This window comes from Ascaphus truei, chromosome 7 (assembly GCF_040206685.1).
Source record: "Ascaphus truei isolate aAscTru1 chromosome 7, aAscTru1.hap1, whole genome shotgun sequence".
Lineage (NCBI taxonomy): Eukaryota > Metazoa > Chordata > Amphibia > Anura > Ascaphidae > Ascaphus > Ascaphus truei.
Genome location: NC_134489.1, coordinates 28,107,739 through 28,127,387, shown reverse-complemented (window position 1 = coordinate 28,127,387; position 19,649 = coordinate 28,107,739). Strand labels below are relative to the sequence as shown.

Below are 19,649 nucleotides of genomic sequence, written 5' to 3'. Positions count from 1 at the left end.
TTGTTCAACTCAGGAGACTCCCTGCTCCCTCACACTAGTATCAAACATCCTCCTCCCCCCACCCCGCCCCCCCCCCCCCCAATACCGCAGGCCGCACAAACCGCATGGCGTCCTGTCACCGGTGTGCTAACACTGCTGCTTGCTATTCGGCAAGCGTTCCTATCTATGGACCAGCCACAAGATGAAGAATCAGGCCACAAGATGAAGAAGCATCCACAAGATGAAGCAGCCACAAGATGAAGAATCAAGATGGCATCCCCCGCTTGCTGGGTACGTTGCGTAGCTCCAGCGCGCCCACTGCCCACCTGCAGCCCCTTCCGGAGCGGCCCCCGGGATTTCAAGTAGAACACTTGACAAAATGCTTGTGGCATAGGTAAGAAACACTTGCATCTTAAATGAGAACAAGTGTGACACAACGGTCAATCCTCAGAGAGAGCAAAGGGGTTATAGAATAGTTGTGACCACTGCATGGTTAAAGGAGGGGGGGGAAATGAGACAGGACAGAGAGAGTTGAAGATATGGGTGAGAGTGGGGATTAAGAGTTCTGATAAAGTATGAGAGAATGGGATTGAGAGGGCATGTGGAGGGAGATGAGAAAATCAGTTTAGAAACTTCCAACTCTATAACAGAATAATAATAATAGCGTGTTCTTGTATAGCGCTGCTAATTGTACGCAGCGCTTTACAGAGACATTTTGCAGGCACAGGTCCCTGCCCCGTAGAGCTTACAATCTATGTTTTTGGAAGAAAAGGTTTCAAGAGTGTAATAAGGAGGTTTAGGTAGAAGCAGAGAGGAGGGGGAAGGGACAGAAGGAATTTCATTGTGGACAGCATCCACCCTGCATTTATAGTGATCGGCAAAGGATTGAGGAGAAGTGAAGGATGAGAGACAAATACAGAAAAAAAGTCTGTGTTGATTGGATTTGTGAGTGTTGAAGAGTGAGGAGAAGTAGTGTTGTTTGGCCCTTAGAAAGAGCATAGTTAAAACAGGAGAGGAGAAATGTATAGTGTAGAAAATCAGCATGAGTGTTAGAGTTCCTCCATAGACTTCCCATTTTCACTAATAATAAAAACTTCAATGAAAAACATGTTTCATGCTTGTGTAATTCTCTGGAACAACTCATTCATCCACAAGAACTAACAGGCTTTTGGCATGGGGTATTTTAGATTGGTACCCCTATTGAAAGCAACATAATTGCATTATTAAATAATACATAGCTACTATCTTTGTAACATGTGCATGCAGATTTAATCAATATATTGAGATTTGGGGCAGTATTTGTAGATCAGAACCACAACACATATATTTTCATTGTAAGCCTAGAAGAGAATTCTGAACAGTCTTTCTTGTCTTTGTTTTTAGAAGCGCGGGTAAAATACCTTTTCTAAAAGACATCATGTGCTATTTCTGCTGAAAAGCATTTTTATCGGGAGCAGAACTACAACTCCCAGAATGCTGAGAGGAAAAGAGACCAAATGACAAACATCAGCCAATCAGGGCAGAGATTCAGAGGGAGGCTTAGAACGCACCAGTTCTTTGTTCTATTTCTGCTCCCATTCACTTGTTTGCACACACGGGACTGCACAGGTAGGAGCTGGGGTTCTATTTTTAGAATGTCGATCTTGATAGGAACTTTCACCGTGGTTCCTATTATGTTTGCTTGGAAAACAGAGATAAGATTAATTTGCTTTACAAATCTTGAATTACAGACAAGAAGTGGTCAGATAATAGAAATACAGTGATTAGTCTCTCAGGCACAGGGCTGTATCCAGGAGCCACCAGATGCCCCATACCAATACTCCCTATTTGTGCTGGAGCTCATCATTAATCCTGACAATTGCATTTTTTTTTCTTTTTAATGCATTCTTACTGACAAATATGTCCTTTTACAAAATCTAAGTCAATGGAAGATAAAGACATTTCCTACCAATTCACCCTGAAAAGAGTTTTCAGATGCTGGGTCAGTGTGAAAGTTCCTTACGTCTTAGCACTCAGTCTGTCCTTGGGGCAAAGTGCTGTATCATGTTTAAGGGGTCTTTTTTTTACCCAAATCTGACACCTATAAGTATTTTTAAATCATTTGTTCAAGTTAGATTGTAATCGTGTTAAGCTGAGTTTTAGGAACGATTCAACAAGAGTCTTCCCTTTTGCAGTACAACCAATACACTGTGTTGCACTTATTATTAGTACTTGTTATGTCCATAGTAACAGCTGTGGTGACTCTAACTGTTCTGTATAGGGGGCTATACTTGATCTTCCCACATCCTGACAGTATTCCAGCGGGTACTGCAGATACCATCACAGGAGAGTAAAGAACATGACCTGGGATAAGGCACTTTTCTGGGAAGTGATTGTATAGAAGCAGTAATACATTAGCTGAGACAACTATTTAACAAAAGCAGCAATCCCTCCTAGGACCAAAGTGAACTAATTACAGTGACATGTTTAATGCATCTCATTCTTTTTATCCAAAGCTGACAACTATGAAGTATCCATTTCTTTTTTTTAAAGTTAGCCGTGGGAGGGGTTTGATTTTCCTCTGGCAGCTCCGTTTTGTGTGAGGGGGCGGTGTTGCAGTGTCACGGGCGCAGAGCAAAAAGATGGTGGTTTTTCCCCCCCTGAGCACTGTGCTGGAGCTCCCTTTAGCACGGGAGGATAAAAGCAACATTCCGGCTCCACCCGAGGCTGCGCTGGGCTGTACCCCATCCCCGGTCCCCCGTCTTCACTGCCGAGTCTCAATTTCAGCAGCCAATCGGTGTAAACGTCTGGGCATTGATTGGCTGCTGAAACTGACGTCGCGCTGCTGCAGCCGGAGATCACAGATTGAAAAGACTCCCGCGACTGCAGCAGCGTCGCCGCCGCACTTTGCAGCCAATGGTAGTTTCAATACTGAACACTACCATTGGCCGCCCGGCATCTGTGACGACTGCGCACACAAGCGTGCGCACGTCGTGTAGTGCTGTGTGGGCGGGGCGTTATGCTGTGATTATAGTGCCGGCTTACGCGGTGGCGCGCACGCGAAACATGCACTGCGGGCTGAGGCATCGGGATGCGTGTCGGTGGCGTCAGGTGAGCGGTTGGCCCACATTGGCTGAACCACTCACGTGACTCGGCCGTCGCGCTGCAAGAACATTTACACATGTATTTTCAAAAATCGCACACTGTGTGCGCCTTCAATGCTCTCCATTAGTTTATTCCGGTGTCGCACGCACGCCTCCACTATAATCACGGCCGTATTCTTACAAATATTTAGAACATATACTATTTTTTTTTTGTAACCTATGGTCTTTGTGTTCTAGATATCAATGAAGTCCATGGAGGAGTGTGAGTATTTACAAGAAGGACAGAAGGATCTTCACAAGGATGTGATGAAGAGTTCCCAGACTCTCGGCTCACTGGGTGTGTGGAGATTAATGTGTTAATAAATGTGGGATCCAAAAGGGATGCGTGGAAAGTACAAGCTGCAGAATATTAAGATATGCATATAATATATTCGTTTCCTTTCATTTTACTTTCTGAATTGGGATTAAAACTAGAGATACAGATTGACGGGTTCCTTTGGCCCACGGATCAGACTCAAAAATGTCGATTTCACCTTTTTTTTTTTTTATTATTATTTTATCACCGACAATCTAATCCGCGCAATCCGCTGACGGATTGTTAAAAATAAAAAACAGCGAATTGTATCCAATGGCGTTTTTTTTTTTTTTTTTAAATTAATCCACATGGATTGAAACTGTAACAATCCGTCAGCGCCATTTACACCGCAGAACGGATTTTGCATGTAAATTCCTGGAAATTGATTTTTTCCCCCCGTTTTGCCCATCTCTAGTTAACACCCAGTCATCAGAATTGTCAAGACTTTCTGCTAGGCTTCTTTACTCGTTCATCATCAAAAGCATCACATTTAGAAGACACACATTTGTTTAATGCTCCTGACAAGGCTCAGACAAGCAGAGCTAAATTCTGCCATCACCTATTGCTTATAATAAGTCTGTCTCTTTTTGTAGTAGTAAATAAAATAAGAGCATTATGGGCAGGAGAGGCCATGAGGTCAGAGTACTAGATTCTGAAGTATGTGGGGTTATTTTTTTCCAAGACAGCCCTACTCTGCAAATAAAATGTGCCAGCTGTACTCAGGATTGGAATCTTCTTAGGGTAGCATTTCAAATGCTGCTGTTCTATACGGTGCAGCATACATCAGTCATTTTGTATAAATAAATATTCATCATTATAGTGTTTACCAATTGTTACTTTATAATAATAATAATAATAATAAAAATAAAGCTTCAGTTGAGTTGGTGCCTGTGGGATAAAATATTAGAGTATTTGTGCTTTAAACTATTTCCTGTAAGGTGCGTTCAGTGAATGAATTCTCCATTGACATGAACAGGCTGTCTGAACCTGGACCCTGAGATTGTACCAGAGATCGAAGAGGAGACGTGTGTAAGGAGTGCCCAGGACATCCCTGCAGATACCAGCGCAGGTGAGTAATTAATACAACCTTGGAAAAAGGTTGAAGAACAGAAGTATATTGTACATCAGCTGTTTTTCAGCAGCTGTGTATGGACAGTACACATGACCTAGAAACCAATGAAGTTTCAAAAGCAACGTTCACTATAATTCCATCTATGAAAAATCTTTGGTCCCTTTAAAGGTATAAAACCTACCACTATTCTACATTTCTCCAGGACCAAAGCAGCTACTAGAATTTGGCAAGACATGAGTTGTATAGATACACTTAGTTTATCCCTGTAGTAATGTCATTGCAATTTAGGTAGGTGCCACTAAGAGTCAGAACTATATTCTATAGAAAACGCAGTAGAGAGATGTACAAAAATAAGTGAATAAAACAACAAAATATGTAAAGGCTGAACTGTTAGAAACACAACTGTTGCAAACTGGTCCCTGTAAGAGAACAATGCAGTAAATACTGTAATTATATAGTGATGGTTAAAAAAAACATGTAGACTCGGCCAATGAAGAATCATAACTTTCCAAAAAAACTAGCTGAAAAAGCAACGATCGGACTCTTTGGAAAGATGCATGTAAAAAAAAAAAAAGTAAGAATATTAATATAAACGTTACAAAAACTTCTAATGCAGGAATTGAATGTCATGTTTTCAAGGAACAGGTTTCTGTTTCAGGTTTCACTGAATCAGAAAAGGGGGGGAAGGGAAACACAAATTGATTGTGCCCCTAAAAGAATTCACTAAACTGCACACCACAGATGTAAAATGTAACTTTTAATAAATTGACTTAAAACATATATTACCAAAGATAGGTGTAACGTGAGTTAAAAATAAATTAAATATATTTTATATTTAATATTCGATTTAATTTATTTTTAACTCACGTTACACCTATCTTTGGTAATATATGTTTTAAGTCAATTTATTAAAAGTTAAATTTTACATCTGTGGTGTGCAGTTTAGTGAATTCTTTTAGGGGCACAATCAATTTGTGTTTCCCTTCCCCCCCCTTTTCTGATTCACTAGTCAGTTCACAGTTTGCACCCACAATTCGATTACCACATTCATTATTTAACAACCCAATTAGTATGGTTTTGTGATCACTCCCTATCCTTCCCTTGTTCCTCAGGTTTCACTGAGTTTCATGTTGGGGGTCGCTCCGTTACACTTAAAGGACTTTTAAAAGGTTGACTATTGTGACTTACTAATGGCTTGAATCATCTACACTTTTGAAGATTCTTGGAGCTTAAAATAAAACATTTTTTAAAAAGGGTGTATGCCCCAAGCACGCATATTTTAAGTGAAACTTCTGTTTCTTTTGTCACACATTGTATTTGTGATGATGTTGTTTTTAAGTAAATGTCAAAACACAATATCAGTGACAAAACACAAAAGCGTGACTTAGAATGCACGTGCTCGTCACTAATATATTTATACTAACTGAATTCCGTGTATGACTCTGCGCGTGTGTGACTGCATGTGTGTCTGCGTGTATGTGTGCGACTGTATGACTGTGTGTGTGTGTGTGTTTGTCAGTGCGTGTATGTCATTTTCGGGGTGCCTCTCACCTGAGTACTCTTTTCCCTCCCCCACACCCCCCACCGGCGGAGAAATACGAGGTGCGTGGTACGGTGACAATGGGGGAATCTGAGTGCCCTGCCTGGAGCGGCTCACGGGTGGACAGGGGGGGTGGGGGGGGGGTGAAGGGGGTGGATTGTGCGGCGGCTGCTCACAGGGGGGGTGCTCAGCGGTGGCTCATGGGGGGTTGACGGCTCACAGGTGGTGCGCGGCGGGGGCAGGAGGGCTTACTCCGTGGCTCACAGAGGTGTTTGGCGTGTGTGTATGTGTGTCTCCTGACTCCTGCTGGTGGAAGCTGCAAAATTCAGTGGCACTGAATGTTGCTGATGGCCTCTTCTGCCAGCAGTGACTTCACTTCCGTTCCCATCAACTCCATTCACTGCCACTGAATTTTGCTCATGTGGTAGGTGCCGCTAAAGAAGTTTCACTTCAAAAATGTACATAGTAGATGAGGTTGAAAAAAGACATGCGTCCATCAACTTGTTCTCTGGTCAGCCCACGCATATCCTACAAACACACAGGCACTTTTATAATTCGCTTCACTTAATTATGGGAGGTTCAGGCTTATTAAACAGCTAAAGGAAAAATTATGAAGAATCCTTATTATTCACCATATATTTCTCTTCAGCAGGTCGGGGTTCTGCTAGTGGACATAAGCAAAACAAATCATCAAGTTGGAAAGTGGAAGATGAAATTCCCCAATGTTATGGTGCTAAAGAAAACTGTAGGAAGCAAAGCAAACAGAGAGACTCTCCTGGAACGTCATCTGAGGAATCCACTTCATGTGCAGAATATAACCTCTCAGCCACTGTGTGTTGTGAAATAGAAAGTACAGGAACACAGTATATAAGGGGTGCTAATAGGAATTGCAACAAGGGGAACACTCTTCTAATACACAAATCCACACAAGAAAATACATATGAATGCATTGAAAGTAGAAAAATTTCTTCAGATAAACATTCCCGCAAAGGACAGAACCAATTTGTATGCACCGAATGTGGCAAAAGCTATAATTATAAATCGTATCTTGTTATACACCAGAGGACCCATTCTGGAGAGAAGCCATATGTATGTCCCGAGTGTGGGAAAAGTTTTAGTAGCTGTGCCTCTCTTGTTATACACCACAGAACCCACACAGGGGAGAGGCCTTATGTATGTAATGATTGTGGGAAAAGCTTTACTAGCAGCACCTATCTTTCAGTGCACAAAAGAATCCACACAGGAGAGAAACCATATGCATGCAGGGAATGTGAGAAAACGTATACCAGTAGTGCCTCTCTTTTTATGCACAAAAGAACGCACACAGGCGAGAAGCCATATTCATGTAATGAATGTGGCAAACACTTTTCTAGCAGCTATACTCTTGTTATACACAGGAGAACCCACACAGGAGAGAAGCCGTATACATGTGCTGAATGCGGGAAAGGCTTTGTAGATGGTTCAAGTCTCATTAAACACCAGTCATTTCACACAGGAGAGAAACCGTATGCATGCACTGGGTGTGAAAAAACCTTTACTTGCAGCTCCAATCTTAAAGTGCACCAGCGGAAACACACAGGAGAGAGGCCCTTTCTGTGCAATGAATGTGGCAAGAGTTTTGCGCACAATGCATATCTTACTAAGCATCAGATAATACACACAGGAGAGAGGCCGTATGCATGTTCTGAATGTGGGAAGAGTTTTACTCGGAACGGACATCTTGTTGCACACCAGAAAATTCACGCAAGAGGAAGACAAAATTGTGTGCTGTGAGGGAATTGGCCACCGGGAGACTTGTGCGGTCTTGTACAGCTGCATTTATAAAGAGCTGTAAGATTGGTCCTTTGAAAAATGCAACAAATCTAAAACTAACTGGAAGGAACTCCCAGAATGGAGACTTTCATATCAAGGCCTGACTGGAAGAGATAAGCATAACCACACAGGCATGGTGGGAACCCTATTTCTAGTTGTTGGGAATTGATCTCGGGTGTTCGGTTTTATTTTTTGCAGCAATTGCACAAGCAATAAGTCCTATGGAAAAGCTCCAGATTTTAGTCACACTATATTACCACTTGGTGGAAGCATAAAGGAGGTTATGCTTGATGCATGATTTTTTTTTTCTCCCCTTTAAAAATTAAGGGGAAGAGAAATGTCTTAAACGTGGCTGTCGCCACCAATGTATCTCCATGTTTTCTTATTCTTTTGTTCTCCTTTTGGAGTTGGGAAGTGATTGATACCCAATGTAATTCTATTATTTGTTATTAGGAATGCAACTGATTTTCACTTTTAATCTTTGGTAAAAATGTACACAAAGTCTGAAGTATAAAAATAACGGGCCTGTTATAAATGTAATCAATTGATATGTCTTAAGGGGGAATATGTTGTAATGTGGTTAAAAGCAAGATCTTGGTACATACATCCCCAAAAATAGCTCACTGCTCAACTATTTGATTATCTATGAGATCTTAATGAGACAGCCACACGTAACAGGCAAACGACAAAAGAATAATTACATATCTTATCAATGTGATTGGCTTCCTAAAAACTATTCAATCGTCCGCAAAGTAAAAACAATTGGCACGTTTCTGGTTTCTCCAGGTATGTGTCATTGTAACCTTATTTGTTCATTATTGTTTCATCCGCTGTATGACTTTAAAGTAAGTATGTCCCGATCATAAGGAAAGGTCTGCAAACCTTTAGAGTGCGTGTGTAGATGTAAAATAAATTAGGTAAATCTTGTGAAAACATTTCAAAGCAGTTTCCTACTACGGGGACATTACACGTTTTACAACATTTTTGAAGAAGTTTGTTTATTCAACTTATTAGAGATATATATAAAAAAAAAATGTAAATCTCCTATGTTTAACAAATTAACCATGCCATTTATTTATGATGGTGCTAGGTAGGGCTGCCCCTTTACCCTGACAAGATTGTGAATTGGCTGTTTATAAACATTTCTGATTTTACCTATTTTTGTGTTTTCATTTTGTGAACTACTAGTATAAAAGTTCTTGATCCCTTAAGCTGCCTTTATGACGTCCCTTTAATTTCTCATGGGTTTGCATTTCAGTTGTTCTTATGACACTCCGGGAATGTCGTGCTTATTGGGTGGACAAAAATGTAAACATCTTAGGACCCAACCAGAATTTTTAGGAGCCATAGTTAATTTGAGCTGTAGGAGGGTGGTTGCCCTCCTCCCCCCCCCCCCATGTTGGTGTGTATAAAACCTCCCCTTCCTCTGACGCACAACACGCTCTCTGTACAACTCCTATCCCCGCGCACCACTGGCCTGTCACCGTGCACCTAATACGGCTTTGCGGTTGCACTAGAAAATCGGGTTGGGTCGCGCTTTTGCAGGTTGCAATGAAGACTTGACAGGTCAAACACACAGCACTGCGCTGCAACACTGGCGCCTGAGGAACAATTTCAGGCGTCTGGAATTTTTCAATTCCTGGTTTATTGCTAGTGTGCAAAGATTCCCCCGCATGTGTTCTCCCTGCCCCAGCATGATTTGACTCATCATACCCCACCCACCCAAGGGCCATGACGTGATTCTGGACATCATGCCCTCCCCAACCCAGTAGGACATGGCCTCACCCAACAGAAACCCCCTTTTCATTGTCTACCTGTGTGACTTTTACCCTCTACTGGGAGAACACGAGAAGGGGGTGAAGACTGTGTCACAGTGGGACAACATGACTTGGTGGCTCTGGGTAAGTATCTCTGAAACCCCCTATCCCCAGAACTTAAAATAGTGCTGTTCAGATCAGAAGGAATTTGTTGAATCTAATCCATGGATTCAGCAATCCATAGGGGATTCTTGAATCTGCCAACGGATTGCTGAATCCACGGATTGGATTCTACCGGTCCGTCCACGGGTTGTATCCGATCGCAGTTTTTGGTGAATCCACGTGGATTGAAATCGCCCAAATTTGTTTACGGATTTTACACAGCAAAAACTGATTTTGCGGGTAACATCATCAAAAATCCGGGAAACGGTGTGGTGGTGGGTTAGCTCATCTCCATTTAAGGCCATTTTTCAGGTGAATAATCGGGGTGTAGTTATAGGAGTATCGTAATATGTTTAATGATCTTGTGAGTGCTGCTTTCTGGAACATTGTGTTTGAAAATGTGAGCAGGAACATCCAGTTTGTTTTCTAAACTTTTGGGGTCTGATTTTTTATTTTTTTTGGGGTGGTATTAAATGTCCTCATATTTCTCACATGCTATTCCACCCCTTCTATCATAGGTGCTCTGTATTTCAGATGCCCATACAGTACACTTGAGGTTCGTGGTTTTTATAATGAATACTGAAGGAACTTCACAAGGACTTGTTGGCAGAGCATTACCAGAACCTCGACTCGCTGGGTAAGTGTCGTTTTTAAAAATTGTAATAACTGTCCTTTGGGAGAATAACGTTAAAACATTTGTGGAATTTCCCCGCTGCAGAATCCCAAAGAAAGAGGAGTTCTATATATCTTCCTAAAGCCAGGATTATACTGTCCGCTTGCTTACGAGAGCGTGCGTATGGCATACAGCGCAGGTCTACCACAAGCGATCTGTAAACGCTCCTTCCTAGTGATGAGGGGCGTGGCTGTGACGTCACGTGGCTGGTTCACCCTCATTGACTGAACCGCTGCCGTGATGTGGCCATCGTTCGGCCGCCGCACCAAAAGACTATAATCTTGTCTTTTGAGAACGCGGTCCCGCCATCACGCTCCATCGTGTGTGAGCACTAGGTGCGGCCTCCTGGGGAGTCTGCAACCTGTTTTTGCTGCGTGCCAGCGGACAGAGTGTAAGCTCTGCCTAACTTCCAGTAACAAATTAGATTCCTCACTTATTTAATTTCTTCCTATGCTTAACGTATTTGTAATATCCCTGTATGTCACGGGAGCTTGTGCAGGGTTATAATATACACAAATATCACTGGGTTGAATTGAACACGACTAAGATATGATAAATTAAGTTTATTCCTCGAAAAAGGTGAACACACAAGATTGCACAAATAACATACAGAATATAGCACTTATGTGGGATGGGGCAATGATGTAATCAAAGAAAGGATTAGCAATTCATTAAGGTAATTAGGATTCTTTCAGATGTTGAAACGAAGACACTGGGCATAGGGCTTACGCGTTTATATGGGATTTAAGCACTATACCCTAACATTGGCTGCCAGGTATTGGTTAACAATTATAAATACAAAAAACACAGCGCACAACGCTCATAGTGCATTAAAAATTATATTAGTAACCACAAGAGTATGGTGAGTATTAAGCGTACATTTAAATAGAAAAAACAAGCATTTCAGGGTTAATGTTACCCAAGCACCAACGGACGCCAATGAAGATGTCTTGGCTCTCTCCTTCTCAATCCCTCAGCCTCGGGGTAGGGCCTGGGTGGTCTTCCGATCGGGTGGCTGTTGATCCAGCCCCCAGCCTCAAGGTAGTGCTTGAATAGTCTCTGGTTCAGCTAAACAGCAGCACAGCCAAATCGCCGTGCCAAGCAGAAATGCCTCACACTGTAAAAGTCTCTGTAGCAGCGAAGCACACGCTGTAGGGCGTCTGGATTCGGCGCTTCCGGGTTCGTGACGTCACACGGTCGCGACTAAGCGTCGCAAGTCAGCAAAACACCGGGCCGGTTCTCACGGGGTGGTAGATGGTGAGGGTTCACAAAATAGTCTTTAATCCAACGCGTTTCAAGACCACAAGGGTCTCTCTTCTTCTTTTCCTCATGACCACGCAATAAATGTTTTTAATTGGAACTGGTTTGCAGCCCCCTTGCTTACGCTTGCAGTGCTCCGCCGTCGGATCCCACGGGACCACCCACCACCTATTCCAGTCACTGGCGTGATGCACGCATTCATTTGAATTCTGAACAGCTGTTCTACTGAGGCTCCGGTACAGGATTTATTACAAGGTATGTACTTTGGTTTATTGGGGATTTATACAGTGCCTTTATGGCATATATAGAGTTCTGTGTCACTCCTCCAATATTACCTGTACACCTGATTGCCTATATACCACAGTGAGCCTCATACAGCTTTATATATGCACAAGTGACTCAATGAATTGCGACTAAGGATTTCATTAATTAGATACCACAAACAGCTGAGCCCTGAACACTGGAATCATATTCGCACTCTTTAAGCATTATGAAGTAAAATGCATAAGTGTGATATCCTCTATGAACAGAATAATATACCCCACTTTTCCACTGAAATAGTATATATATATAACACAATTTTTCCAAATAGCTGGCCAGGATTCCACTTGCACTGCGGTGAGAATCCACACCCCTGGTGTCCAGTCAAAGTAACATCAGAATGGATATACAGAAGATAAATAAACCAGAGTATAATAACTCACGTTTTGTGGGGTATAATTCTTCAGGTATGTACATCAACCTTTCAGGGTATCAAACCAGTCAGCACCCCACATCCAAAAGTCACCAGGACTATCACTGCCCTTATGCGTTTTAGAAATTAATTTGCCCCTCCATATGACATTTTCTTATATTCAGTGTACATGGGGATATGATGTGTGCACTATCCAATATTCAAGTTGCTGCTATCTCTGGGATTACAATTTTGATGTTTCCTTAAAAACATGATTGATTATTGAAGTAGAGCAAAGACACTCTCCATATTCACAAGCAAAACACATAAATGGACAACACAACAAATTATTTTGAGTGCTGCCTTGCAATTAGATCTACAGCAGTGAGCAACCAATTGTGGAAATGAAATAAAAATTAAATAGTTCATGAAATAAATGCAGGAAGCTCCCCACAATATTAGCCCACTCATAACAAAGTACTTTGGATGTAATCAAACTAATATTTAGGGCTGAAGTGTGCTACCCGAGATGCATTGTTGGACTGCAGTCTGAGGTCTAGATTCACTAAAGGGTGCTAAACTTTAGCATGCCTTACCTTGCATTCATTTAAATGAACAGTCCAGAGTATATAAGGTAATGGGTGCTCAAATTGTCTGGGAAATATATTCAATGAATCTTCATCATAAATATAATGGAATAATGACTTTTCTTATTAGGAGTGGGTATACTACTAGGTGAGTAATAATGATTTGAACTTTCTTGAGCCTCCTGAAGGTAACAGAAAAATGATGTTCTCACTTCGCCACACCTCATTGCAGACAATAATGTAGTAAAAGTCCCAAAAAACTCACCAAAGTTTGTAGTACAGTATTTCTTGTCCTCAATCTTCAAAGGTTTTTTTTTAATATCTTACCCACTTCTTAGGCCAAATGAATTCCTTAGTGGCGTGTCCAGTTGCAAGTAAGCATCAACACAGCAGAGAAAATACAAAAAATGCATAAAACAGCGCACTGCCCAGAAAAATGGGAACCAGGTGGTATAAAAATGAAAAATGTATTGCCCAACCAACATTACAAAAAGAAGGTGTGCATCCATCTACGCGTTTCACACCAAATGTGCTTTATCAAGGAGTTGATTCATGGAATTTATGCTTAGCACCTTTTAATCAATCTGTGCCTTAGTCCTTCTTATTATTTGTAGACTCCTCGTTCTGTCTGCAGTGAGTGCTGTCTGCCTGGATACAGGAAAGTTGTCCGTGAGGGGCAATCTATCTGTTGCTATGACGGTTTTCCATGCCAAGAAGGAAAGATCTCCAACATGACTGGTTGGTAGAGACTCCTATTATCCAAAACACTCATAATTCCACTCAAAATGAAATAATTATTTATTACAGTTATATGAATAAACTTTTCATTGTAAATGTTTGTTCAAGAGATAATCACATTTAATAGATCAATGTATGTAAATATGACTGAAATGCCCAAGTACAAATGTAGGACTTGGCAGAATAAACATGTACAATACTATACCTTCTATTACATGCTTTAAATATCTAAAAATAAATACTGCAATGTATGTGTAAAAGACATGTGGAGAGATACGACCAGGGAGATGGATGTGGGAAAATTAAATAATGGTTTTTATTCAGCCCGTAACTTTGTGATACAGTCTTAAGGTATATATATATATATACACAAAGAAACAAACAGCCTATCATTCTGTAAGGGCTAATTCACACCCCCAGTCCCTATCTGCAGGGCAGGGAGGAAAAGCCTGTTCCCAACCTATCACCCCAAAGTCTAAAGAAGTACCTCAAAGCAGATCACCCTTCATATCAGTCGCTGGGTCTGGGTTGGTGTCAATTAAGGGGACAGCCTCTGGCTGGTGCCCGGGTTCGTAGCACCCTGGAATAGAGGTCTGGCTCCTTGTGTCTTGCTGTCAGAACACAGTCCTCCTGGGTGCTCAAGAGTCTTCTTGTCAGTTATCACCGGGAGGCTTTTACAGTTGTCTGATTAACCAAGTGGAGACTGGTTAATTGTCTAGCTACAATTAACCAGCTCCCTGTTGGATTCCTCGGACCACTAGAGGCTTATACTGAAGCCTCATTAAAACAGGGTTAAATCCCTGTTACTGTATGCCCTTAAAAAATGCAGGTATGTTTTGTGATATTTAGTGCTAATAAAGTGATTAGTCAATATTTATTAAGCCATACTACTCCAAACGCCCTCAAGTATGACTTGGTAAATATGGAAGTTTACAGTCCATTTAGGTGGATGGGCTGTAAGGTGAGTCTACCAGTGCTAGATAGTGTAACAGTTTACTAAATATGTCCCAGAATGCCTATAGTAAGCAATGAACTCTGACATGAACAATAACCAATTATTTTGTTCTGGCTGGCTAGATTCACGTTCAGGGAACACTGAAATTACTGCTGCTTGATAAATAGACTATGTATCATCAATGCTTGAAGGTATGCAGCATACTGTATGTCCGTGATATGGGGAGTGGTTACTGGAAGTGTTTGGTGTCTGAATATTATCATGGGATGTGTAAAGATTTCCATCTCTAATGGCTTTCCCTGAAGCTAAGGATGTTTGAAGTCCATTTTCCCCAGCTATTCCCGGTCACAGAGCAAAGTTAAATGGGCTTTATCTATAAATAGTATCTGTGTCCTATCAATAACTGCACACATTACCCAGTGTATTATTTCAATTTGCAAATTATATGCAGTAGCTAAAAAGGTAAGACTAAATAATCAATCTTATCGAGAATAAAACATACAGTATTATATATTGATATACTTAATAGTGACCACTTTAGAGCTACTGTGAAAGTGGCCTCAAATATACATTAGTAAACAAAGAAGGCCCAATGCCCATGTAATGTAATAGTAATGCAATTATTACATTGGCTTGTTTGTCTTCAGAGTAAAACTTCTTTTTTTGCAGTTCATCTAGTTTTGTTTAAAAGAAGCACATGAGTTTGTGTTTGATTTTCTCATCACTTTCTTGCTTTTTTTTTCCCTCTAAGATATGGATAACTGCCTGCAGTGCCCTGAGGATGAATGGCCCAATGAGAAGAAAATAACTTGTGTCAAGAGAGATATAGATTTTCTGTCCTTTCAAGATCCATTGGGATTGAGTTTAGCTTCTTTCTCTGTTGTATCATGTTTCATCACTGCTTCAGTACAGAGGATATTCATTATACACAGGGAAACACCAATAGTCATAGCCAGTAACCGGGATCTCAGCTATACCCTCCTTGTTTCTCTGCAGCTATCATTCCTATGCTCCTTGTTGTTCATTGGTCGTCCTGTAAATGTGACCTGTCTTCTACAACAAGCTACCTTCAGTATCATATTTACTGTGGCGGTTTCCTCTGTCCTGGCTAAAACCATTATGGTTTTAATTGCCTTCAGATCCACCAAACCGGGAAGCAAGTTAAGGAAATGGGTAGGAAGAAGATTATCGTTATCCGTCATCCTGGTCTGCTCATTGGGGGAAGTTGGGATCTGCACAGTGTGGCTCATCCACTCTCCTCCATTCCAGAGAGAGACACAAAGACTGAAGTTGGGAAGCTCATATTACAATGTAATGTAGGGTCTGCTCTTGCATATTACGTTGCACTTGGCTATATTGGTTTCCTGGCTTTTTTCAGCTTTGTTGTTGCTTATCTAGTAAGGAAGTTACCTGATCGCTTTAACGAAGCTCATTATATTACATTCAGCATGCTGGTGTTCTGCAGTGTGTGGGTCTCCTTCATCCCAGCTTATCTGAGCACCAAAGGAAAATACATGGTGGCTGTGGAGATATTTGCTATCCTGGCTTCCAGTGCAGGAGTACTTGGCTGTATATTTATGCCCAAGTGTTACATTATCATGTTCAGACCTGATTTGAACATTAGAGAGAGTATAAGTGGTGGAAAGTAGAAATAGTAATAAATGATCCATTGTTTGCATGTTACTTTGCTCTGAAATTAGCTTAAGAGACATTAGAGAATTCTTTATAATAAAAAAAATTGGAAGTTGCCGCTCCAATATAATTTGTACCATATACCTTTAAGAAAACCATGTAACCGCATGTAGTATGAATTTTTTTTTTAGTTAAATGTAACTGGGGAGATTTCTCTATGGAGGTTAATCATTAAATTGTGATCGGGGCACTATTGCAGTTTAATGGATGATCCCTTAAGTCTCTAAAGCAGTCTTTCAGAATGCCTTTGCTAGAACTAAAAAAATCAGAAGGCTATTTAAATAAAAGTTATAGATCAGGCAGGGTGTACGACTTTGTACTGTGCAGGTAAAATATGCTTACTACAGCCCTTGCTGTATCTGCCCTCAAATCATATGTTCTGTTTTCTCTCCCTCTCTATGAATTGCTCATTACCCCTACCTAAAACAGCAATCCGTGCGCTAGTTTTTGTCACCCTATTTGAAACAAGGGTCCCCCAGAGCTAGACTGTGGCACTACAAGCTATGGAGAAATCCCATCCCCATCGTCATGGTAATATAATACGTTTAATATAGTGACTGTAACTTCAGCAGATCTGTCAGTAACCTGTTAAACTATGTACAATAAATAAAATGCAAAGCCTTTTTCAACCACAATTTGTCTTTCCTTGAAAAGGTGAGAGAAGGTGATGTGGTATGGTTGGTTTGGTTGGATTGTGCTGCAGGCAAAGAGACCAGAATCATGTTCGTCAATAGCCTTGCCCAGAGTTGGAAAACTCCATTTATCCTCTCATCCGGGATGAGTGAAAAATTCAAGGCAGAAAGGGGGCAAAATGTAGCTTCCTTGTATATATTGTTCAGGCTTGATCGATTTAGTGTTGGTTCCCGAGGCTGTTGGGGGACTGTGCACTTAAAGGCACCAAACCACACCGTGTGTGCAGGCAGCGTGGGTGGTACAGCTGTCAATCACCATGGAAAAAGCAGAAGCCACAGGCAGAAACTGCACTCCTGTTTCTAACTCCAAACTTAATACACACACACACATTCCCAGGTAGCTCAAACTCCTACACCCACCACATCATGAATATATATTTATGCCAAAATAAGTGCTACTGAGCGTGGCAAATGTATATAACAAAAGACAGGGGTGCCCAATGCTACATCAAATTGACAAAACATTTATGGTAATAAGTACAACGTTTAAATACTTCAATAATAATAGTAATAACTTGTTATTTAGTTAAACCCTTTGGCCAAAGCGTCGTAAGCCTGCATACCAAACGTCAAGATATAACCAGTAACGCAGGTCCTAACACTAAAACAATGAACCCTTCCTGTTACCTCTGTATGAGGGGAAGCAACTGCAATGAGTCCTATCCCTTCAACAAGATGCCAGAACCTCCCAAGTTAAAAAGGTGGGGAGGGGCGAGCTCTGGGGGGGAGGTGCCACCTACCTCCATTTAACTGTTACCAGTCAGAAATTGAATCAATTTCAATATTCAAAAATACATTTTTCATACTTACCAGCGCGCTCAGCTTCCCCTGCAGCGTCCGTCCCCCCCCCCCCTCACCGCGAGTGTTGCAAAACTGTAAAGGCCACCCGGCGCTCATGCATTTAGAGCTCTCCAAGCATGCGCGCTCAGCGCCAGCGGGGACAAAGCCTTACTGTTGGAAGCACAAGCATGCTGACTTGGGGCAGGGCCGCAGACATGTTGGTGGTCTTGCAAGCCCCCCTCCTCCCCCCGTTTCACACCTCATGAGCCCCCTCTATTTCCCATGTAATATATATATATGTGTATATATATGTAGCCCTGGTCTTATTTTGCCCCCAGAGACCCCCCTCCACGATTGCCGAGCGGTCGTGGGTGCCGCCGGAGCCAGCGACGGACCCGCCGGCTGCTCGCGAAGGTGGAGGCCAGAGCAAGGAGCGCTCCGAGTCCCTGGAGTCCCGGCGGCGCACCCGGCTTTCGGGGGCCGCCATTGCCGATGCGCGTGCATGCGCCGTGAATGCGCATGCGCGGGAACAGTTAGAAAGTTGCGGCGGCCATTAGGGACTCGCGCATGCGCAAGGCAAGTGCGCACGCGGCCCCAATGCAAAGACAGCCTCCACGGGACTACAAGTCTTATACGCCCAGACGGTTCCAGACGCCTATTTTCCACTTTCCAGGCGTGTCCCCGTAGCTGTGGGTGCAGTTTGTTACCCATCTCACCTCAGTATCGGGGTCCCTCCTTGTTTGTGGCAGGCACGTACGTTACAGTATGTCCAGCCCCACAAACTCGGACCCCGCTGAGGTGGGGTTAGGCCGGTTTCCCTCTGAAATCCGGTCCCAGTCTGTAAAACAGCCCGTCTAAAGATCAGTATCTATGCGAAATACTACCTCGGATAGAAGATCCGTTTATGTTAGCAGGTTTAACCCCTTTGCAACGCCGATGCCGTAATGATCTCATTAGTAAGGCTTACTGCCTCAAGGACTTAAAACAGTCTCTGGCCGCTTGTGTTGACTCCCCTGGTTCCCCTTTAACCTGGGATACTGTGAATCCTATCAAACTTGCCAACGCCCAAAATGCACTCTATGCCTTGGCCTTATCATTGGACATTCACCTAGTACAACAGGACCCTCTCTTCATGTTGGCTTATGCACAAAACACACTCTGTGTACTTTCCCTGACTTTGGACATTTGCATAAAGAAACAGGACCCTCTCCTCGCCAGCTGCGCTGCCGCTTGGCGGTCCCCCTGTGCTGCCAGTCCTGTTGCTAAACCCTTGGGGTTTCCTCCTTCTCATGGAAATTACCAAGCTGATTTTGTTCCTCTTAAGCCTAAGGGAGAAGCTGCCACGGTCCCTAGCCCTGATTTAACCCCCCTGTCTAAAGATCAGAATATATTTGAGAGACTGCCTCCGCCTGAAACCCAGTCCCTGTTTATTGGCCTAACCCCGTCTGAGAAACAGCTCAGTAAAGAACTCCTGATTAAGGCCCAGCGCCTTAGAGAGCTAAAACAGACTATGATTTCCTATGATCCTGCCCCTGGCTCCCCTGTGACCTGGGAAAACGTGAATCCTGTGAAACTGGTGCAGACTCAAAATATGTTTCATGAATTATCCTTATCTTTGGACCAGAACATAAGAGAGCAGGATCCTATCCTCGCATGCGACGCTGTTATGGGACTGCTTCCCTGCGCTACCAGTCCTGTTGCTAAACCCTTGGGGTCTCCTCCTTCTTATGGAAATTACCAAGCTGATTTTGTTCCTCCTTTTGAGCCTAAGGGAGAAACTGCCACGGTCCCTAGCCCTGATTGTACACCCGGGTACTCTGACACCAATGATATGTCTAC

The 19,649-nt window shown here is 42.4% G+C and overlaps 1 protein-coding gene and 1 pseudogene across 1 annotated transcript in view; both read left to right on the top strand.

Moving 5' to 3' along the window:
- Positions 1-1,537: 1,537 nt before the first annotated feature.
- The window catches only part of LOC142499931 (uncharacterized), a 45,087-nt gene continuing 26,975 nt past the window's right edge, over positions 1,538-19,649 (top strand). Inside the window, exons 1-4 of the mRNA XM_075609986.1 lie at positions 1,538-1,587; positions 3,300-3,399; positions 4,394-4,486; positions 6,679-7,798. Of these exons, the coding sequence (XP_075466101.1) occupies positions 3,306-3,399; positions 4,394-4,486; positions 6,679-7,798 (1,307 nt within the window). The 5' untranslated portion in view covers positions 1,538-1,587; positions 3,300-3,305. The remainder of the gene's footprint in view (positions 1,588-3,299; positions 3,400-4,393; positions 4,487-6,678; positions 7,799-19,649) is intronic.
- Positions 15,110-16,444, top strand: LOC142498877 (vomeronasal type-2 receptor 26-like; annotated as a pseudogene).